The sequence below is a fragment of the Triturus cristatus genome, chromosome 4_2, assembly GCF_964204655.1.
Source record: "Triturus cristatus chromosome 4_2, aTriCri1.1, whole genome shotgun sequence".
Taxonomy (NCBI): domain Eukaryota; kingdom Metazoa; phylum Chordata; class Amphibia; order Caudata; family Salamandridae; genus Triturus; species Triturus cristatus.
Genome location: NC_140586.1, coordinates 899771112 through 899795793, shown reverse-complemented (window position 1 = coordinate 899795793; position 24682 = coordinate 899771112). Strand labels below are relative to the sequence as shown.

Below are 24682 nucleotides of genomic sequence, written 5' to 3'. Positions count from 1 at the left end.
GGAGTCCTTGGTCTTGGTTTCTTGGGGACAAATCTGCTGTCTTTGGGAGTCATTCAGCCGCCCTTGTGAGCAAGTGCCCCCTCTCTTGCATGGTATGCCCCCACTTCTTGCTGAATTTCTGAAGTTCTTTGACTGAGTGCCCTGGGCTCCTGCTAATCAGGTACCCAGGGCCTATGTTCTTTCCCTAAAACTGCATTGAAGCCTAAAACCCAATTGGCATCTCTGGCCACATGTCAGCCCCTGGTAAATGGTACCACAGGTACCCAGGGCACTGTGACCAGAGAAGGCCTCTAAGGGCTACAGCACTTTTTGTGCCACCGTTCGAGGTCCTGCACTCTGACACTCACACACTGCCTTTGCAGGCTGCGTGTCTTGGTGCAGAACAAAGTGAAGAGTCGACATGGCACACATCCCTGTGTGCCATGCCCACAAACCACTGCCCTGGCATACATCAGTCACCCCTCTAGCTGGGTGCCCTATGCCAGTGGTGAGGGTACAGGTGCATGAGTCCTGTACCCCTACAGTGCCCAAGTCCATTCCTGGGCACTGTAAGTGCAGTGCTGCCATTAAGAGTATATTGTGCTGGGAGTTTGTCATTATGAACTCCACAACACCATAATGGCTATACCGAAGACTGGGAAGTTTGGTATCAAACTACACAGCACATTAAACCCACATTGATGCCAGTGTGGGATTTAATGCAAAATGCACAACAGAGGGCATCTTAGAGATGCCCCCTGAAACTCAACCAACTTCTAGTGACCTGACTGAGTGGCTGCCTAGGCTGCCACCAACAGACCTGTTTCTGGATCGAGAGCTGCTGCTCTCGGGGGCCTGAAACAATGCACATCCTGGGACGAGGTGCCAATCCTCCTCCCCCAGATGGGCAGGGTTCACGAAGGAGAGGCTTCAAACGCATGCCGCCTTTGTGAGCCTCTCCAGACCAATTGCTGCTTTCAGCAACTGGTCCCCACTGGTTCTACCACCCCCCTTGGGCGGGAAAACCAGCGGGAAAAACAAGTGAGGAAGAGAAGTGTGCCCTCCTCTGCCAACTCCACCCCTCAGGTGGGGGAGGCGAGGTGAAGCACAATCTCGAGTCCCCGCCATCTTGAGGATGGGTGAGGCCCAGCCAACCAGGGACAGGCTCCTGCCCCCCCCCCCCCCCCCCCCCACTGGAGAGTGGCAGATTAGGGGGTGTACCCACCGCAGGGAAGGAACCCATAGGTCCCTGCCCTTTACCTACCTGTAATGCCCCTAAATTTAGTATTTAGGGGGCAGCACCCTGAACCTTGCTTCCTCAGATCCAGGCAAGAAAGAAGATAAGAAGGACTGAAGATCCGTGCAGAGCTAACAAGAGGACGACGCCCACTGACTTGGCCCCAGCCCTACCGGCCTGTCTCCCCCCTCGAACCTGCACCTGCTAAATCCCGGAAACACCGTGGACCTGCCTGCCTTTACTTCTAAAGACTGCATCTCCCGAGAACACCGGATTTGTTCAAACTGCAGCTTCTGGCACCAGCTAGAGACCGCGAATCTGCACCTGCGGAACCCGGCGCGAGCTAGAGTGGAAAAACACCACAAGGTCACCACACGATCCTGACCCAAGATCCGGCGACCCCTGAGCTGCCTCAAGCCGACGCCTGCAGCCTAAATCCAGAAGGCCACCCTAACCGCGACCAGGAGCTGGTAAGAAGATCCAACTCCAAAATGCACCCCTGCACCCGATGCCCCACGGCCTTGTGTGCCCAAACTGACGGTGCCTAACCAACCCTTAACTTCCCAACTTACCTCTCCAAGTGGTGGTCGCACCCAGAAGTCCTTCGTCTCTCTGCCTGCAGTGCTTTTGCAAACCGGAGATTCTCCATAGAAAACAACAGGGTGCCTGACGTCGAAACACCACTCTGCACCCGGGCGCCCCAGTGCCGATGAGGGTGCACCTTTTGTGCTACTTTGTTTCCCCATTTGCCCTAACCTTAACCCTAGGAGCTTTGCTCCCACAACCCAGTGGCCTGCTTGCCAGCAGCCACCAACCGGAGGCCCCATATCCCCCATTGGATAACATTGGGCCTCAACGCTCTGCACCCAGCCCCCCTAGTGCCGCTGAGGGTGCAACAATAGAGCATCACTGACCCTGGGGGACCCCTGAGTCTAACCCCAGAACCTTAACTCACACAGTCAATTACTTACCTGTGAACCGATAACCTGTTTTCCATCCAAAGGATAACGTTTCTAAGTGTGGAGTTTTGAAATCTAAAAATATTCTTTAAAAATCGCTTAAATAACCAAAACGTATTTACTTACCTGTTTACAGGAAATGTCCCAGTGCTGAATCCAGGTATCCAGCACTGAGTTAGAAAAGTAACGTACAAAGTAACTTACCTGTAATTTCCTGAAAAAGCCTATTCATTTCAATGCACTGTTTTTTTTCTAAAAAACGACCAAGTGTGGAGTTTTGAAATCTAAAATTATTCTTTAAAAATAATGCGAATAACCAAAACGTAATTACTTACCTGTTTCCAGGAAATGTCCCAGTGCTGAATCTAGGTATCCAGCACTGAGTTAGAAAAGTAACGTAAAAAGTAACTTACCTGTAATTACCTGAAAAAGCCTATTCATCTCAATGTGCTGTGTTGCAACCTACTGCATCCCCTGTAAATCAAAGTACAATTGCTTTTGCATTTTCAAACTGTTCTATATCCAGTAACTTATTGATGAAAAGTATTTAATACTTACCTGAGCCAGGCTTGCTTGGGTCTAAAATAAAACCGTATATATTTTTATACAAACACAACTGGCCTAGAGTTCAGTTATTGAGAGTGTGAATTCATTTGCTGACTGAGTGTGTACATCAAATGCTTAACACTGTCCTTTGAGACCGCTCGACCACCCTACCACAATTAGATAGTAAGGTTCTATCTAACTTTAACCTCTGCCTACCTCTGGGGTCACTTGGACTCTACACACACTATATCTCATTTTGGTGTAGTATATATAGAGCCAGTTTCTTACAGCCCTCCCAGGGGTTTTGGTGGTCACTAGCTGCAGGACAGGTCGTTTTATTCGCAGGCTCTTCGAAGCTGCAGACAGGATGGTAGAGCTGGGCGCCGAGTCAGTAGGTGTCTTCAGTCTTCTCTGCACGGCGTCTTCTTCGTCCTCTCTCTTCTTAGGTCGGCAGGAACTAGTTTCAGGTTCTGGGGGAGCCACCTAAATAATATATTTTGGGGTGTTTTATGGGAGTGAAAGGTGGAGCCAATGGGCACCTTCCCTTGGGTGTCTACACCTTAAATTATGCCACCATTCTGTGGGAGGGGGTATCGTCCTAGCCCTGATTGGAGGAGTCCCACCATCTTCATGATGGCGGGGACTGAAAAATGTGCTTCACCTCGCCTCCTGCCCGTTAGGGGTGGAGTTGGCAGAGATGGGCACACCTATTCTTCCTAGGTTTCCCCGTACAAAGTGGTGATGTAAATGAGGAGCTTCCATCTTCTGCTAGCAGCAGAGGCTGGGAAGATCACATTACAAAGGCGGCAGGCCTTTGAAGCTTTCCTCTCGAGCACTGTGCCTATCCTGGTGGAGATGGTGTGACACCTCCGCCCAGGATGTGCCTTGTTTCTGGCCGCAGAGGCGTCCAGAAACATGTCTGGCGGTGGCAGGCTGCCTAAAGCCATTCAACAACAGGGTTGGTAGGTTTTCAGGGGGCACCTCTTATTTGCCTTCTGGGTACATGTTTCAATAAATCCCACAATGGCATCACTGTGGGTTTATTGAGAGGAGTTGTTTGGTACCAAACACTCCTGGTTTCAGGGAAGCCATCATGTTGGTGTTGAACTCGAGTTGTTGCGTTTCCAGCCCATGTACTCTCTATGGCTTGCCCTGACACTTACAATATCTAAGACTAGACTTAAATATTGTTGGGGCATATCTGCTTATGCAGATATGTCCACTCCTGTGATAAAGTGCACCCTGCCTTTGGGCTGTAAGGCCTGCTAGAGGGGTGACTTACATATACCTTAGGCAGTGCTGGTTGGCATGGCACACAAGCAGTGTGCCATGTTGACTTTGTCGTTTCTCACTACACCAGGGCATGCCAGATGCAGGGGCAGTGGCATGGCCTTGTCGAGGGGTCCCTAGGGGACCCTCTTCAGTCTCCATGCCCTAGGTACCAAGGGTACCATTTTTTATAGACTTACAGGGGGCTGAAGTTGCCAATTGTGGAACAGTTTTAGGTAAAGAACACTGGTACTGGGAACCTAGACAGCAGGGACACAATACTCTACAGTTGTATTAAAGACCAGGCATAAAGTGGGGGTGTACTGCGACAGAAACCCACTTTGCCACAAGACATGACTGAAAAATGTCACCAGTTTATTTTTTTTAGCACTGGATGAGCGAGAGATTAGAGGGTATGGTCAGCATGCGCGAGGCCATCTTCTGGTCGCACCAATCATCATCGTTTACCTGCCCCAGGACACTCCCTCAGCACTCTCCAAGTTTAAAGAGAGGGTCCGGGGCATTAAGAAGTGAGTGGTATAGCTAGGAAATTCCCAGTTGGCCCAAGGGTTATATTGTCACCCATATCTTTACGAGGTTATCTTCGGGGACCATCGTGAGCAACTCTTTATGTGCGTCAAGGGCGTGCCTCACCTGCAAGTATTGGAAGAGTTGGGAGTTATGGAGGTCATATTTGGCTTTGAGATAATCAAAGTAAACTATGTGGTCCCGGTTCCTCAGGTCCCTGAGCGTACTGATCCCTATCCGGTCCTAACCCCGGAACCCCTCCAGGCGGTCCACCCACTTCAGCCAAGGCTTGGTCTACAGAGGGGTGTGCGCTGCCAGTACACCCAAGCAACGGATGTAGAAAAGTGCTGCCTTCCAACATGGTAGAGGGATTTTGGAAATCTGTGGGAGGGAGACAGGGAGCTTCCTCACATGGAGTACGTGGTAAACATCCCAGTTCTCTAGCATATGGAGTTCTAGATGACCGGAAGAATCCTGGCAATCCCCCAACAGCCAGTCGTTAATCGCTACCATTTGTGCAGCACAGTAGTATAGGTGGAGGTTGGGGGAACCAGGGCCAATCGTTTGAAGAGGCAGAGCATTTAGTATGGGAGACTCTGGGGTACCTGAAAGCCCAGTAGAACCTCGTGGCCATAGATTGGGAAAGAAAGAGTTGGGGAGAACAAAAGTGTAATTCTATAACACGTAAAGAAATCTGGGCAGGACCAACATTTTATACAAGGCGATCCGGCCCGGCAAGATCGGGGGAAGGGTAGCCCAGCTAGCGAGATTTACACGTGTGTGGGTCAGGATCGGAGCAGTGTTGAGGTCCCATGCTATCTGTGGGTCGGATGTTATGTGAATGTCGAGATACTTGAAGGGGCCTTCACTAGGCTTTATTAGTTGCTGTGTTTTAGATTTTCCACCATGGCGCTCAGGTAACAATGCTCAGTATTTAGAATAAAAACTTTTGGATTATGTCTTTCTTGGAGTAGTCTACTTCTCTCAATTCTCGTAACACTGCAACTTTCACACTCAGTGTGCAGAAAACTGCTTTGGAAGTGAAACCCACTCAGAATCATTAGTAATGAGAGTTACGCTGTATCTTGGATGACAGAATCAGTTGATAAAAGTTGTGGTTAATTCATTTGCTTCACTTGGGGAAGTAATTGAAATCTTATCTCTGGGTGTGGGTGAAGCATCCAATGGCAGGCGGGCAGAAAACCTTTCAGTCTTTTTCAAGTGGGAGTACAATTCTTACTCTGAGATTTTGGATTTGTCATTGGAATTAGATAGTTCACCCCCAGCACTGCTCATGTCTTCTTTCTAATTCATGAAAAGGCAGAAAAGACTGTGACACATACTGTTGTGACAACATGCATGCCAGGGTTATAGAAGCCGTTCTGCCCTGTCCTTGTACATTTTCTGAACGGTCCTCTCTTTTTCCCTTAGTAAGCCCTGATAAGCATCGGAGCCCGCTAGAGGTACGATTGTTTTACGAAGTTGAGATATCGGAGCACCCCTCTTAATGAGAGTAGCTACTGCCCTCTCAACATAGGCATTAAGAGATTAGAAGTGGTAACAGTATAGACTGTAGTTGTGGATTTAGGCTTTTTTACCTGGTCGTCTAGAAAGGTGAGGCCCAGTGGCTTACTCAGTAGAAAATCTGAATAGTTTCCCGAACCGGGGTCATTAGCTGTCGAGGAAATACATGGCGGTAACCTGTACATTTGTGTGCTTGTACGTGGCTTCACATATGTGCCTGGACAAGTGAATGTAGTCGTGTATGCATGTTGCATACGATTGTGATCTCCACCTATGCAGTTGTGGCTTCTCCCCCCCCCCCCCCCCCCTCCCCATCGGCTGTAGGAAGTTGCTCTGGAACTGCTGGAATTAGCATCCATACTATAGCAGTTCTGGAATTAACTTAACTTTAAACCCCCAGTCACTAATCCAAGTCCAGGCCAAGTAGTCCACTGTAGATTGTATTTCCATTGCATATGGGCCCTGGATCCACAGGTGTCTCTCCCATCCCCCTATTCCGTGACTTAAAATCTCATCTGTTCTCTTTTCCAGGTACTGCACCCCAAGGTATTCAGACTTCGAGGACTTGGAGCGTAAATACTGGAAGAATTTGACATTCAACCCTCCAATCTATGGCGCTGATGTGAATGGATCACTGTATGACAAGGTAAAGTAGTGTGCCCGCTCCCTCTATTTGGTGACATTGTTTAAAGTGGGAGGAGTTTAGTTAATTTGAAGCCCATAGGAGGAGTCTTCACATGTTCTTCCTCGTATGGAGACTTCAAAGCTCTGGGCTGAACACAATTTCGGAGTGTCTCCTATTGACTGTAGAGCATCTCACTGGCATCAGCCGATGGATTAGCAGTGAAAAGACCTACCTTTTATTACTGGCATTGGCAGTTGACCAAACCCCATAGCATTCGTGGCAAATCATATTCTCTTCCTATGCTTAATTTTGTTTAATATCTACTGTAATCTAAATATGTGTTGTGTTAAATAAATACTCTGCCTAACTCTGTCCAAGTTACATGTGCCCCCTCCAACGGTCCTATCATATCCTGGTTTCTGCAATCTGATATTTAACTGTGACCCCTCCTACATTCCTGTAGTGAATATTGAGTGTGTTTGTGGGTTTACTGTTGTGAGTGACGCTGCTGTGTGTTAGTATCCATTGTAGTCCCCTGGATTCCATGTGTGTGTGCTGCACAAGATGGTACTCTTTAATGTGGAAGGCTAGTCTCTCTTTAATGTGCCAGGCTGGTCATCTTAGTCGTACCAGTGATGGAGCGGAGCGGTTACCAGCTAGAGATACACACAATCCTCATACTCGCCTGGGCCCTAAACATTCATACAATGCTAGTAAGCTCCGCTCTAATCAATTGATTGTGATGATACCTGCGAGGTATGTTTACTTTACCAATTCTTACCAACCCTTAGTCTGTATATAATTTCTTTTGATCAATGGATCTAGTTGTTAGCAGTATAGGTGTAATACCATCTAAATATATACTTTAAATGACCACTGACTCAAGAGTTTAAATGTTTATATAGTAATTTTCATGTGAACCAAAGAATGCAAAGTACAGTTTGAACACCGTTTTCTTAAGGAAGAAAAATCAATTCAAGTTAGAGATTTCAGACTAAGTTATAATAATGACAGTACCTGAAAAGGGAGAAAAACAGAGAGCAGTACAATGACATACTACACAGAATTATATTTACCTAGAATGGTGTGGAAACCAACCCCTTAACCAAGGAATTGGAAAGGGTACCCTCGGACAGATCGGGTGACAAAGGCTCAGGACAGGATTCAGGACAGGATAGGTGACCTCTTCTAGATAAGACGCCTGCGTCGCACCCCTCTCTGACACTATTTTCCTCCTCGATTCTTCCGCGATGTTCTTCTAATATGTGCCTCCTTGATTCTTCCCCGATGTTCTCTAATTTAGCTTTGGTTCTAAGTTCTGTAGTTCGGTTCTTCTTTAGGATCTGCTCAATTCTCAGACAGCATCTCGGTCTCTCAGCATCTCTGCAGCATAAGCAGTATTGAACTAACTAAACTACCTCAATTGTACTCTTCTAATGGTAACCACCACCCCCCCCCAAATTGTTCAATGTTCATAAAAGGCCTAATTCTGATTGGACAGGGAAAGGGAAGATGTTCATCACACCATGCTAAGTTTAATACTTTTCTTCAAGCTCATTGTTCTATGTTCCCGCCCCTTAATTTACTTACCCATGCTTTATTTCCCACCCATATCCACAAGTTAATCAATACAATGTATGCGATTTAGGGCTCAGCTTCCTCCAGTTCCGTGGAAAACAGTTCGGTTCCCAGGACATGCAACATCCGTGACCTTGGCTGTGGTTCAAGAGCTTCATTATGGTTCCTGGTGGGTTACAACTGCGCAAGTGCAGTTGTCACGTGGGGTTCGGATTTCAGTCACCCTCAGAGTCCCGAATACGAACTAATAGTAAAGTCCGAAAGAGATATGTTAGAAATCAAAATAAAATGGTTTCACTGTATACCACCTATCTCTACTCTATTCCCATTTACCTATATAAATCTTTTGCATTATCATTTTAGTAAACTTACATGGTTTAGTTTCAGCAAAGCATGCGCGTTATCATGTGGGTTTCAAGCGGCCATTTTAATAGCAACTGCGCAGCTGCAAAGATTTCCCTCTAAGCGACAGCACGTCATACTACGTAGATGCAGTAGACACTTGCGCAATGCTGAATCCCGCGTTTAGCAGCCATTTTAGAGCCATTCGGGTTACTTGTTAGTATAAGACATACACAAGCTTTCCCTAGATTCAAATGTACGAACATGTAGTGCAAATTAGTACTTACAAACACAATTATTACAGAGTTATGAGTTATTTGAGGGAATTTCTTCCGAGCATGTCTCTTTTTAGGAGTCCTTTCTCCATCAGTCCCCTCTCTGATGGCATTTTATGCCATCACTAATTTCCCACCACCAAATCAGATGCCAACTTTAGCACATTTCAATTCCTTCTTAAATCTTTTCATCCCTTTCTTTTCTTTCTTTTTCGTTGTTAATTTGTAAATTCTTCATCTTTTTGTATAGGTCTCCTTTCATTTCTTCTAATTGTATTTTCTCTTCTTTCCCATTTTGTTTACTGTATATCTTTTTCTTTTCTTGCAACACTTGAACCATGTCATTATTGCTAAAACTAATAGTGTTATTCCTAATACTGGTAGTATTATTTGACCTATAAGACTATTACCTAGGGTAGAAAATCAGCCGCCTATGGTTGTGATACTATTTGTTAATTTCTTCCATACACTGTCAACTTCCAGTGGTTTCAAATATTCCTCTAATTTCGTAATGTTTTTTAATATATCTTCCAATTTCAACACTTTTGTCAGCAATCTAAGTGCAACAATGTTGCGCTTTCAAAATTTTACAGACTCCGCCTTCTTTTGCCAATAATATATCAAGAGCAAGTCGATTTTGCAAAACCATAGATCTAATCACAAACAATTCTGTATTAATCATTAAGAATCCTCCAGCAGTATCAGTCGATAGATGATCAACCACTGTAGATAATTGACAAATCGTGCGTGAGTTCAGTTACTCCCACTGAAGGTATCCATGCACTGAATATATCACCTACTATTTCTGAAAAACTAGCTCTCTTCATACGTGTTAGTTCTTTTTCGTTTTCATTGCTTCCAGTGATTCTTTTTACATGGTACACCTTTTGGGAGTACTATTCCAAAATAGCAAAACCCCGTACCAATGATCAGCAGCCTAAAATATGCTTTGTCTCCACATACATAATAAATTCCAGGAAATACTCTATCTGTTCAACCTTTTAGTCCCCATCCCCCAGTTACTAGAAAATTATGTTCACATTCACTGGAGCCAATAAATACATTGTTATATTCAGTGTTTAATCTATGGCGGCAGATTTTCCCTTTCTTTTCAAAGTCTAGGGACATAGCAGCATGAGTCTTGCCAGTTGTATACATATTTTCTTTCTCAGCCCATTGAGGTATCTGAGGTTTCGGTTCAGGGGCCTTTCTTTGGATGTCTTGTCTCCTTTGCTCAGCTAAATTCAAAAATATCTTTTCTGCACGTAATTTACATGTTAAATTGTGCATGTGTGCTTCAGCTATATCTATTGCTTTCATAGTTAGAAAATATTCTCCCATAAACTGTGCATCTCTTGTACTAAGAACTGGGTTCATGCTCTTTCGCATAGGAACCTCAGAAAAAAATCACATCTACATTAGAATAATAATATTGTAACTTTCCTGTCTTATAAAACAAACTTGCTAACACGCTACTAGAAATACCATAAGTCAAGGGAATATGGTGGTATGTTACACCTTCCGCTACTGATGCTGGTAATTTCATACATACATAACTATCACTCACTTCCATAGTGTCTACATATTGCACTAATAGATTTGTGAAAACATTTAAAGCAGTGTCATTACTTGTCACAGTGTGGTGTACATCTAACTCATCTTGTGCTCCTAAATCTACTCTCTCTCTTTCAGTCTTGGACTCATTCGGTGTTCCTAATTCTACCCTATCTCCATTAATGTTATCTACTCTTTAATGCATACTTGTGTTATTCTTTTCTTTTGTAACCATCAAATAAGGAATGGCTACTGTCAGTAGTAACCAAATTATGAGTACCAAAAATATACTACATATATTTTACAACATTTTTGTACACAATTTCATTTCGGTTTTCCAGCAGCCCTATCGTCAGCCATCTTGGGCTAAGAAGATCTCTCTTCTTTAATTCAGATTAAGATTTGAAATATTATTTCTTGGGAAATTTTCAAGTCGGTCTTACTTCTTCGCCAATCTTTTCTGCACTTACTACTTCATCACTTTCTTCATTTAAATCTAAATTCTCAATCTTCAAGAATTACATAGATCCATTCAGGACCTTTGAATTTATTGTTCAATACTCTTAATCTTTGACTTTGTCGTCTGGGCTGTTCAGCAGATGTCCCAGACTGACTAGAAATTTTGTTTACTTTGTCAGGTTCTTGATTAACTGTTTTGAAATGATACTTTAACCTTTTCACAACACTTGGCCAGTTATCACCTCTTCTGACCCTTTTTGCTTGCACTGCACGTTCACTGTCTTCAAGTGTTCTTTTCATTAAGTTGTGTTTTTTTCTGCCTGGATGCTTTCTTCTTCCCTGTCTTGTCCCTGTTCAGGTTTTATTTCGGTTTTCTCTTCTTCTACCTGAACTTGTTCTTTTTTTCCTGTATGATCCTGCTCCGGTCTTATTGCACTTTGGGTTTCTGCAGCCCGAACGTGTTCTTCTAGACATATCTGTCCCTCCCCAGACTTGTGAATGGTTTCATCCACTTCCGTCTGAGTAGATTGTTCTTTCCTTATCTGGTCCTGCTCAGGTTCTCCAATAATTGTATTTTCACCTTCCTGAGCTTGTTCTTCTATACCTATCTGGGCCTCACTAATTTCCTGCCTTTCTAACTTTGTTTGACTTCTTGTTCTCACAATTTCTGGCATGTCAACCACTGGTATCCAGTCATCCTGACTTGGGCTTGGTTGTTCTTGATTAGCTATTTCAGGACCTGATATTCTAGATCCTTCAGCTGCACCACCTTCTGCAGCCTCAACCGCTTGTGTCAGTTGAGAACCTTCCGTGTCAGGTGGTGGTACTCTCTTGGTATGGCTTGCTTGGATCCAATTAGGCAAGCCTGCACATTTCACTGCTGTGGTTGTAACCGATATAACCTGATGTGGTTTTCCCCTCCTGGGTGCTAGACATGACTCTCGAGTGTGTTCCTTCACCACCACCCAATCACCAGGATTCAGATCATGTGCTTGATTCGGCTGCCCGACAACTGCGTCTTCTCCAACCTGGTAAGAGATGGAACGCACTAGGTCTGCCAGTTTTTTGCAATATTCCAATACCGAGTCATCAGATATAGTCAACAGTTTGTGTCCAGGTATACATGCCTGCCTCATTGCTCTTCCCATGAGTATGGGGACTCAACCCTGTGTTCCTATCAGGAATGCTTCTTAGCCCCATAAGAACAAGAGGTAAAGCATCAGGCCAGTCTAGTGGGGTGAATGCACATACCTTTTCCAGTCTAGCTTTTATAGTACCATTCAGTTTTTCTACCACTCCAGAAGCCTCTGGGCGGTATGCACAGTGCAGTTTTTGTTCAATTTTAAATGCTTCACAGATTAGTCAAATTACTTCATTATTAAAATGAGGCCCTCTATCTGATTCCAAGGTCACTGGAAAACCGAACTGAGGAATCAGTTCTCTCAACAATAATTTGTCAACTGTTATACTGTCATTTCTTCTAGTAGGATAGGCCTCCACCCACCTTGAGAATAAATAAACTATGACAAGCATATCTTTCAAACCTCTGCAAGGTGGTAATTGGATAAAATCTGATTGTAACCTTATAAATGGACCTGCGGCTTTTCCAATTTTCCTGTACCGACCACTGTCTTTTGACCTAGATTCATTTGTTGACAAATGAAGCATCTCTGGCATAGACTCTCTGCTATACTCCTAAACCTTTGGTTGTACCAATCCTGTTTGAAAAGTCTTATCATGGCATCCTTGCCTACATGGGTGTCACTGTGGTACATCCTAGCAAATTGTGAAAGCATACAGTTTGGCATTACTGGCCTGCCATCTAGGTAAACCCACACATTGTCTTGTGACCTTTTTTCGCATCCTCCTTTCACCCATTCTTCCTTTTCTTTCAAGTCTACTTCCTCTTGTAGTTGTCTTACTTCTTCCCATGTTTCTAATCCTGAGTGTAGCATAAGTTGGCAGCTGATTCCACTTGTTTCAATTTTTTTATTAACTGCCATTTTATATTTGGCACAGTGTTGGGCAACCTGGTCAGCATACCTGTTACCAGCTGTCACATAGTCATTTCCTGACTGATTTGTGGCACACTTGACCACTGCCACTTCTTTTGGCAATTGTATTGCTTCAAGCAGTTCTTTTACGAAAATTCCATTTTTAATTGGGGATCCTGAAGAAGTCAGGAAATCCCTCTGCATCCAAAGCTGGCCAAAATCATGCACAACCCCGTAACCATACTGGCTACCAGAAAAAATGGTTACTTTCCAATTTTTCCCAATTTTACACGCTTTAATCAAAGCCACCAATTTGGCTACTTGTTCAGATTTGACTCCTGGTAAATAGGATGCTTCGACTATTCCAGTCATGTACATACAGCGTAAGCAGCACTTAATTCTCCCACCTCATGGTGCATGCATGAGCCATCTATAACCAGCTCATGTTCTGTATTCTTCAGGGGTTCTTGTATGTCTGGATGGGGTTTGTCGCAAAGTTCGGTCACGTCCAGACAGTCGAGTTCGACCTCATGTCTCACTTCTTCTCCATATACATCTGGCAACAAGGTAGCTGGGTTTAAAACTGTACATCTGACTATTGTCACATTCTCAGCACCTAATATGATTCTTTCATACTTAGTCATTCGATACTGAGTTCGAGTTCTTGTCAACAGAATCTCAACTGAATGTGGAACATGCACCTTTACCGGATGTCCCGTCACAATTGACTCACTTTGCTCTAGACTGGTACAGGTTGCAGCTACTGCTTTTAAACAACCAGGTAAAGCTGAGGCTACAGGGTCCAAAGTAGCAGAAAAATATCCCACTGGTCGTTGCATCAAACCATGTCTCTGAGTTAAAACGGAAAGTGCACAACTATTCCTTTCACAACAAAATAGTGCAAATTCTTTCGAGTAATCTGGCATTCCTAAAGCAGGAGCTTCACATAGACATTTTCGTAATTTTACAAATGCTTCCATACTTTCATCATCCCATTCTATTGGATCTTTTGCTCGTTTCTAGGTCATTTGTATTAAGGGTTTGGCTAGCAATGAAAACCCTACAATCCACTGCCTACAGTATCCCACAACTCCAAGCAACATTCTTATTTCTCTCTGGGTTTCAGGCAATTTCATCTGTCTTATTATTTCTATCCTCTCGGGAGTCAGTCTCCTCACTCCACATTCTATTTGGTGTCCAAGATATTTGACTCCGGTTCGGCAAAAGTAATTTTTCTGGGGACACTTTATGTACACCTTCAGCCAAATGGTTCAACAAGGCAATCGAATCATTAACACAGCCATCTCTTGTTTTAGATGCGACTAGTAAGTCGTCAATATACTGCACCAGGACTGACTCCCTAGGCAGCACCAAAGTTTCAAGACACTTTTTCAAAATTTGATTAAAAATTGAAGGACTTTCAGTATACCCTTGAGGAACACGATTCCAAACTAAAATACGATCCTCAACTTTAAAGGAAAACAAATATTGGCTATCAGGATGCAATGGAATAGAAAAGAAAGCGTGACATAAATCAATTACAGTAAACCATCCTGCCTTCCATGGTATCTGGTACAAATTACTGCAGGGTTAGGCACTACAAGGCAGCATGGTACAACAATCTTGTTGATTTTCCGTAAATCTTGAACCACCCTATATTTTCCGTTGAGTTTCTTAATGCCAATTATAGGTGAATTGCATGGACTGCTCATTATTTCTTTTAGAATGGCGTGTTCCACCATTCGATCAATTTCTGCTGCTACACCAGCTTTAACTTCGGGACTCATTTTATATTGTCGAGTGTTAGGGTAGACTGCACCTTCCTTCACGGTTACTTTTACTGGATCTACATTTGCCATTAGTCCTACGTCTTTTCCTGTAAAATCCCACACTTCTGGATTGACTGTCAATTTGACCTCATCTGGCAGATCATCTTTTGTCATCAGAGAATACATTTCGTCTACCTCTGTGCCTTGTTTAGCTAGCATAATTTTATAGACCCCGTTTTCATCTGGGGTTTGAATTGCAACACCGTATGGTGTGCAAAATATTGTGCAATTCATCTTACATAGTAGATGTCTTCCTAATAAATTTATGGGACTGGAGTCACACACTACAAATTTGTGCATTTCCCTAAAATTGCCAATGCTTACCTCCATGGGTTCTGTAATAGGGGTTCTAATCTGCTTATTGGAAATGCCCACTACTTGGATTGAATCTCCCCAGAGGGGTAGGTTTGGAATGTCTGCTGTTCTCACAGTAGAACGGGTAGCACCAGTGTCCAACAAAAAGGTAATATCTTGTTCGAGGCATATGAGCTGCAGATTACACACTATGCATAGATCGCCATCTGGTGTTGGGCCCAGATGTTTGCACTTGTTTTTGTCTTGGAAAGTCTTTGGAAGTCACGAGGTATGTGACTCCTCCTTTGGATCATAGTGCGCATGGGCATCGGCTCCATCCTCCGATAGTTTTTTTCCGCCATCGGGCTCGGATGTGTTCTCGCGTTCCAGTTCTGAACCGTTAACGGTTTTCTCTTCGACGCGCAATACTTCGCGTTTTCCAATCCACGCGACCCTTCAACTTCGAATTCTTCGATTCCGGTTATCGACGAAGGCCTTCGGGCCTACCTGAGCCTCATCTCCGGCTCATGGAAAGGACGCCATTCAAAAAGTTTCCTCGATGTGGGTTGAAGTTTCCCCACACCGACCTACATGAGGTGTGCAACCTTTGCCTCTCACCGGAGCACGAGGCCAGAGACTGTCCAGCTTGCACCTCTTTCCGCTCGAAGAAGACGATCCGGGACCGACGAGCTCGAAGAACAATGACACGCTTGTCATCTTCGATCCCAGACGACATCTTTCAAGAGGGCGTCGATGTTCCGGAGCAGGGTCGGGTCGAAGAAGCCATCATCAGCGCCTCCGAAGCAGATGATTCCGACGTCGAAGACATCACTCCAGCTCAAAGGGCCATGAGTACAGACGTCGACCCCGACCCTAGACACTATCAAAAAAGGCTTCAGTACCACCTTCACCTTCGGGCCCAGGTGCAGACCGAGACACTGCTTCCCATGCCCCGCCTTCGGGCCCGGTAAAGAAGCCAATTAAGCCTTTAGGCGACTCCGACTCGAGTCAGCCTACCCTCGGTGCTGAAAAACAAACTCAGGCACCGAAGAAGAAGACGGATGGCCTCGGCCTCATCTACGCTGACCGCTGCTTCGACATCAAAGCACTCTGCGTCAAACTAGCACCAGTTCCTCGGCACCGACAACACCCTTGGAGCCGACTAAAAAACGCCCACCAAAAGGCCTCGATTCTTCTAAGCCAAAGACCTCAGAACCCGAAAAAACAACAACCCGTTCCATCGGATGAAGACACTTCAAAACTACAAGGTTCCAAACCTAGAACCGCTACCAAAAAAACTCTACGGCACCGAAGCCATTGACTCCGAAGGATCTGTCTCCCACAGACGAACTGTTTGGTCCAGATCCTACCCAAAAGACTCTTGTGAAGGATCCTGAGACTGGTCATTTAATGCTTAGCATCAAGAAAAGACCCCTGGAAACGCCTGCGTCCGCACCACCACCAAAGAGACGTTGCTACCTCTCCATTAAGGATCCCTTCTCTTCCTCTTCCACCTCCCCCTCCCCCCCCACCACACCGCTCTCCTATACCATCGCCTACCCCAGTAGATGATGCAGGGGGATGTGCGGACGATCAAACCCTTGGGGACCCTACCCCTACTGGCTCCCCGGTCCCCTGGGATGATTACAGTGTCCCAGGCGTCCCTTACACCCCACAAGATGACATTTATCCCTCCAGGCCTTCCCCTCCAGAGGACAATATCTGCTTCAACCAGCTCCTTCACAGAGCTGTCCAATACCACGGGGTTGCCCTTCATACAGATCCAGTAGAGGAGGATTTTCTTATGGATACCTTCGATACCACACAAAGGTCCACCGCAATTCTGCCCATGCTTAAAGGGGTCATTAAGCATGCACCAGAGATCTTTAAAGACCCAGTCAGAGCTTGAGTCATCAACCCAAGAATAAAAAAAAAGTATAAGGCTGCTCCTACTGACCCAGTATACATTAAAGGTCCCGCACCATTAGACTCCTTAGTAGTCGCTAATGCAAGGAAGAGAGCAAATTCCCAAACATCAGGTGACACACCACCACCAGATAAGGAATCAAAACTCCTAGACGCCTCTGGCAAACGCACAGTGTCACAGGCAGCAAACATTTGGCGCATTGCTAATACCCAAGCGCAGTTAGCCAGGTATGACGGGGCACATTATGATGAGCTTGAGTCCATAATGCAGCACCTCGCTGAGGGTATAAAAACAGGGCCAATGAACTCCTACAGGAGGGTAAAACCATCACTAACCCCTCCTGCCGTTGTGCCCTAGATGTAGCAGATACAGCCTCAAGGGCAATAAACACCAGTGTCCTTTTGCGTAGGTATGCCTGGTTACGCATATCAGTTTTTAAACCCGAAGTCCAGAGTTCTATTCTCAATCAGCCTTTTGATGAGCAACACCTGTTTGGCCCCAATGTGGATGTATCACTTGGGAAAATGAAAAAGGATACAGGCACGGCCAAATCTATGGGAGCCTTGCAGTCGCAACTCCCAGATGGTCCTTTTGTCGCTCATCCTTCAGAAGCACCCATAGAGGCTACTCCTCTGATAGCCCCTCCACCTCTTACAAGGCTCCCACCCAATCCACCTTTATTAGAGGTTACCAAAGGGGTGGTTACAGGGGGAGCAAAGCCAGAGGCAAAAATAACAACTCCCGCTCTGCCTCCACCCCCACCCCATGACTTCCCTCCACTTCCCCCAGACCATTCCACTCCAGTCGGGGTAAGACTCCACCAATTCCTCCCTGCCTGGGCAAACATCACTTCAGACAGGTGGGTCCACCAAATAATTCAATCAGGCCCAACCATGCCACCCAAACACCGTCCAATGTCACTAGAACATCTGTTACTGCTCAAGCAAGAGGTAATCTCCCTCCTACAAAAAAGTGCAATAGAACCAGTTCCCCTGCACCAACAAAACAAGGGAGTTTACTCCCTCTATTTTCTCATACCAAAGAAGGACGGATCTCTAAGGCCTATTTTAGACCTCAGACCCCTAAACCTATACATACACTCAGACCACCACTTCCACATGGTCACACTTCAGCAGGTCCTCCCTCTGCTTTCCCAGGGCGACTTCCTTGTTCCTCTAGACCTCAAGGACGCCTATTTCCACATTCCCATTCACAGCGCTCACAGAAAATATCTCAGATTCGTAGTGGACGGTCAGCACTATCAATTCAAAGTACTCCCATTCGGAGTCACCACAGCACCAAGAGTGTTTACCAAGTGCCTAGCGGTGGTGGCAGCACACCTAAGAAGACAACACATCCATGTCTTCCCATATCTAGACGACTGGCTCATAAAAGCCAGCTCATACAATGAGTGTGTACAACACACTCACGCCACTATTCAACAACTTCACGACCTGGGGTTCACAATAAACCACGCCAAGTCCCAGCTGCAACCGTCCGACACACAACAATACCTCGGTGCCACAATAGACACCTCAAGGGCGCTAGCCTATCCCAGTCCCGCCAGGATAGCGAGCATACAAGTTCTTCTCACCAGATTCCAACCTCAACACTCTCTTCCAGCTCGAGTGTTCATGCAACTCATAGAGATGATGGTCTCTTGCAAATTCATAGTGCCTCATGCAAGACTCCAGATGCGTCCTCTCCAAGAGTGCTTAGCACGCCAATGGAACCAGGCTCAAGGTCAGCTAACAGATCTGGTGTTGGTAGACGGTCGTGCCCATCGCTCTCTGCAGTGGTGGAACACCAAGAACCTTTCCAAAGGGCGACCGTTCCTCGAGCTGGTTCCTCAAATAGTCATGACAGCGGACGCATCGCTCTCCGGCTGGGGAGCTCACCTACTTCATCACACCATGCAGGGCAGGTGGACACCTCAGCAAAAGTTACTCCACATCAACCACCTGGAGCTACAAGCCATATTCCTAGCCTTGAAAGCATTCCAAAACACAGTTCAGGCAAAGCTGTCTTAGTCCGCACCGACAACATGACAGCCATGTATTATATACAAAAACAAGGCGGGACACACTCTCTGCAGGTCTCTCAGCTCGCACAGAGCATATGGAGGTGGGCTATACCTCAGAACATTTTTCTCCTAGCCCAACATGTCCCAGGAGTCCAAAACACAATAGCCGATCTGTTGAGCCGTCAAACACACCAAATCCACGAGTGGGAACTTCATCCAGAAGTTTTTTCAGATGTGGGGGCAACCACAGATAGACCTCTTCGCCACCCACGAAAACGCCAAATGCCCAAACTTCGCTGCCAGGTATCCTCACCCATTGTCCAAAGGCAATGCGATATGGATGAACTGGTCCGGCAGATTTGCGTACGCTTTTCTGCCTCTCCCACTCATTCCACTAGTGGTGCGCAAACTGCAGCAACACTCCTTGACGCTCATCCTAGTTGCTCTAACTTGGGCCAGTCAACCATGGTACACCACATTGCTGGAACTCTCCGTAGTTCCGCACCAAACATTACACCTCTCTCCACAACTCCTAACCCAGAACTATGGAGAGATCAGACCCCCGGACCCAGCTCAGCTCAACCTTGCGATCTGGCTCCTGAAGTCCTAGAATTCGGTTACCTCAACCTTCCTCCTGATTGTATGAACTTCATCAAAGAAGCTAGACGGCCTACCACAAGAGCATGCTATGCAGCCAAGTGGAAAAGATTTGTAATATACTGCCATAACAACAGCACTGATCCCCTAGATGTGTCTATCCAACACATTATAGGCTACTTACTACACCTCCAAAGATGCAACTTAGCCTACACGTCTATCAGACTGCATCTTGCTGCCATAGCAGCACATCTACAAAATAGACAACACCTATCTCTCTTCAGAGTACCTGCGATAAAAGCTTTTATGGAAGGACTCAAAAGAATAATTCCCCCCAGAGTACCACCTTCACCCGTGTGGAATTTAAACATCGTTCTCACAAGGCTAATGGGGCCGCCATTTGAACCTCTACATAAATGTGAGCTACAATTCTTAACATGGAAAACTGCTTTCTTAGTAGCTATTACTTCTCTACGAAGAGTTAGCGAACTACAAGCGCTAACTATTCAGGAACCCTTTCTGCAAATGCATCATAATAAGGTTGTACTCAAAACTAATCCTAAATTCCTCCCTAAAGTCATTTCTCCCTTCCACCTCAATCAATCTGTGGAGCTGCCTGTATTCTTCTCGCAGCCACAAACAGTCGCAGAAAGAGCTCTTCACACCTTAGATGTCAAAAGAGCACTGCTGTATACATAGAGAGAACACAACCTTTTAGTAAGACCAAACAACTATTCGTGTCTTTCTCAGCACCACACAAGGGCAACCCCATATCAAAATCTGGGATAGCTAGGTGGATTGTCAAATGCATACAGATTTTTTACCACAAAGCAAAACGTACATTATCTGTTCCTCCTAAAGCCCACTCTACACGAAATATAGGGGCTTCAATGGCATTTTTAGGGAACATTCCGATATCTCCAGAGCAGCTACATGGTCTACACCGGACACATTCACAAAACACTACTGTGTCGATGTGCAAACTAAACAACAAGCTAGTGTGGGCCAGGCTGTACTCAAAACACAATTTCAAACTACTGCAACAGATAGTGGTGGTCGCCGCTAGGAGGGGATACTGCTATACAATCTATGCATAGTGTGTAATCTGTAGCTCATATGCCTCGAACGGAATATTTTCCCCCGTTATTTTCACCTTGACCATGCCCTTTTCCTTGATTTCCTGTCTGACTATTTAATTGGAGTTCCTGCTGTTCTGCTAGTTTTACTTGGGCCCACATCACTTTTTCTTCTAACTTTTTCCGTTTATTGTCAATTTCATCTCCGCAGTATTTTGCATACTTGAGTATATCATCTATTGGCCTTGCTTGCCAACACAACATGTTTTGGCGAATCATATCTCCAATTTCTGGTTTCAATCCTGTCACAAATCGATACCCAAAATGTCCCATATCTTTATCTCCGATATTCTCAATTCCGCTATATTGCTTAAACACTTGCAGTAGTCGTTCATAAGAAGTATTACCAACTCATTTCTGTCCTGGGTTGTTCTGTCTATTTTTACCCAATCTGTTTCTTTCGGAGGAATTTTCCCTTTCAAGAAAGTGATCACCTGGTGATATTTCTTCATTACCTCTTCTGAAGGAGCTCCTGTTTTCTCATCTCTCGGGTATTCATCACTAGGCCAATCAATAGTAATTTTACATTCTGTCCACAAATCTGCAGGTACTACTATGTCAAACAGACCATCCATATCTTTTAGCAAAACCGTTGAAGGCTTCACAAATCTCTCATTAGTAAATGACAAAATATCCTGTTTTGTCCATGGAACATGTACAGATCCTCCTCCTGGTACCTCTCTCATAGGACATAGTCTTTCAACCATCCCTGTGTCTTTCAACAGATATTCAGAGGTCGTTCTATTTGCCTGCGCTTCTTCCTTTTTCCTCATCCATCTAGCTTTCCACTTGTCTATATCACCCCACTTTTGCTGAATGTTCATTAATTCTTTAACCTGTAATTTCTTTCTGGACCCATTCATATTTTCTAAGTCTTTATCACTAAATTCTGCTCTGTATGGTTTCTGTAATACCTTGAATTTCCCTATTTCAGTTCCCATTTCATGGGCTGAATCTGTTCGTTTCTCATCTAATTCTTTTGTATTCCTGGTGATTCTCCTACAAATGAACAGCAATTCTTCTTCACTGTAAGTATTTAGTCTGTCTAGTCCCACATTTCCAGCTATCATTTCTTCGAAATCAACTTTTAGTTGTTAAATATCTCACACATTTTAGTGGTGGTTTTGGCTTGTCTTTTCCCTGTGCCCACCTTTCTATTTCTTCTGATGACACTATTGTGGCATTCTTGACTCCTGTGGAAGTCTCTATCTGTACGTCCCTTGAACTACTAGGTGTAATTCTTCTTGGAGTTTCATTTATCTGTCCCCTTATTGATAAGTCCATTAATGATATCACTGACTCACATTCACTGGCTTGGTCATCCACTATTATTTTCTCCTTTCTTTGTTCAATTACAGGTGTGGACATTACTGGAGGTTTGGGGCTGATCACCTTATCCCCTTACAGTGGAACAACCGGACCTATAGTCACTGGGATGGTTAATGCTTCGGGATGGGTATTCAATTGGGTTATTTTCTGTATCAATTCCTCTCTATTTTTTTTTTATTTTTTTTTTTATTGCCTTTCTTTTTCCTGAAGTACCCTTCCATTCGTTGGGTCATGTTTAACTTGTGGAACCAATGGTTTTCCCAAACCCGGCGCACTAGGAATAGTTCTACTAGTTCAGGGGTGGGGGATTCATAACGCCCGACGCCCGAACAATGTTGATTTTTATGGTGGGCAAGAAGATTTAATGTCTATTTTGTCCGACGGACAAGTAGACATTAAATCACGTAAATAATATCAGAGCTGTGGGCTCCGTGAGGCTCACAATCAATCAGAAATGGGTAATAGAAAGTCAGAGAACCTTTGGGGGCCTCTAATGCACGTGAGCACCGGACCGCGCTCTCCCCATCCCCCCTGCAACGCCATCAAATTACCAGGCATAGGAAAAATCTATGTCCCACCCCCTTAAAACATGGAACAAGCACTGTCAGCAGCTCAGCATCGAAACAGGTGAGTTAACATTGGCCTTTGGCTGTACCTCTCTACCTGCCACCACTGAGAAATCGAGTAGGTGGCTATCACAGAGGAATGGCGTAAGAGCCTGCGGTGCCGGAAGGCCACCCGTGCAATGAGCTGAGGGGCCTGATGTACCAGCTGCTGCAGGGGGCGTCCTCTCACCGTCACTTCTACTAATCTGTGTTTTGTAGAGAGCACCAAGAAGGAGGCGTGCAAGAGACGTGGCAGAGCACAGAGCTGGCTGAGGGCTGTCGAAGGGAAGCGGTGATAATCCGAGGCCAGTGGGGAGGCCTGGGATTGTGACAATGTTAATTGTGAGGCTGCATGCGCCTGAGGCATGGGGGTTTTCTAGTGTGAGCCTGCTAGGGTGTGTTACATGGGTCTGTTCTGCCGTAGGCATATGTGTGCCACCCGTCAGTGTGGGACACTTTGTGTATCACTTGTTTGTTTGTGACCTGTGACTCCAAATGTCCGGTATTTATAGAGCGCGACATAGACGTATTTGGCCTGTTTCTAAGCGCTCGTGGTTTTCAGGAGACACTGGGAGGTCAACTTGTCTTGTCAGAGTCATAAATCCTCTAAAAGGAAATCCACGATTAAACGTGTTTTTTTTTGGAAACGGTGCTCTAGGCGATATTGATTTAAGACTATTGGTAAACTCAGCCTGGTGGTGGGCTTCGGGGCACTACGCAGAAAGAAAGAGTGCCCGTGCATTTCCCAAGGTCATGAAATAAATGGAATTTCAATGACCCAGGAAAGCTGCACATAAAGGTGCAGGAAAATCTCGCTTCAAAGCAACGCACGTCCAGCATTCATTCACTTGTAAGAGGCTGGGGAGGGGGTGGGGCAGGAGGGGGATTTTCACTCCCTGTCTTTTCTTGTCTGGTCGGCTGCTTATTTCACTCTGTGTGGCCGTTTGCTCAGAGATCTGGCCCCCTGAGCACCCACTTCAGCGCTTAATGGTCATAAAGGATACCCAACAAGCTCCATGGTGTGCTGCCAGCACAAAAGCCAGTTTTCACAGGGGCTACACTTCCCAGCTGTCTCTCTGACACTGAGGCTGAAGCAGCCAGGCCATGCATTGTAGTTTCACTTAAACTGCCTGCCTCCGATAAACTACCGCATCGGAAACTGACAGGTGTCCGGAATGCAGGTGCAGAGGCAGGGCCACTGCATTTTAGTGCTGCAGCCGAGTACCGCCCATCAACCCCAAAGCTTCTGCGCCAATTAAAACAAATATGCAGTTGATGCGCATATGTGCAAGGGTCTTTCTGCCAGTTCCTAAGGACTAGATTGCCGTCCGTCGTTCCCAGTCACCAGCAGAGAGCAGCAGTGAGCAGCAGCAAGCGGCAGCAAGCAGATCCTAGTCGCCATTCGCCACGTCTGCGAGCAGTCAGCAGTTAGCAGCGAGCGAGCAACGAGCAGGCGAGTTTTAGCTGAACGCCCGGAGCCTTTCATCCAGCGCCCTGCCCTGCCTACGTTTCCGGCAGCCGGTAGCCGGTTAAAAAAGGTGCCCGGTCCCTGGTTTCCAGCCTGCGGGAGTCAGCGGAAAAGCCTGCTGGGGGGGCTGCTGCGGCGTTTTGGCAAAGCACATGGGAACACGGGAACACGGAACAGAGTCTGAGCAAGTTAGAACAGGGGAGAGGCGGGCAGCCGCGGTACTCCTGCAGACGGAAACGGAGCAGGGGAGAGCTCAGGCAGAAAGCTCGGGTGCTCTACAGTTTAGGAAAATTTTGAACGGAATAAGCAAACTGTGAGCTGCGAAACCAGTGAAAGCGGCGCTGTACAGTACCAGTATCAGTAGCAGAGTAGCAACTGCAACTGCAACAGCGAGACACCAGAAACCAGTGAGACCGGAGTGAGACCGGAGTGAGTCGAAAAGTGTGACCCGCGGTCAGCCGGGCTTGTCAGCCCCCCAGCCACAGCCCCTAGACACAGCACAGCATAGCCTCAGTACAGCTCAGCAAAGCAAGTAAAATCTTGTGGAGGGATCAACGAACCAACCAACCAAAAGGGGAGCAAGGGGACATTGGACAATCGATTTA

General features: G+C 45.7%; 1 protein-coding gene across 2 annotated transcripts in view; it reads left to right on the top strand.

Moving 5' to 3' along the window:
• The window catches only part of KDM4A (lysine demethylase 4A), a 612801-nt gene that overhangs the window by 75667 nt on the left and 512452 nt on the right, over nt 1-24682 (top strand). For both annotated transcript variants that reach the window (XM_085602947.1, XM_085602948.1), the window contains exon 4: nt 6574-6688. In XM_085602947.1, the coding sequence (XP_085459073.1) occupies nt 6574-6688 (115 nt within the window). The remainder of the gene's footprint in view (nt 1-6573; nt 6689-24682) is intronic.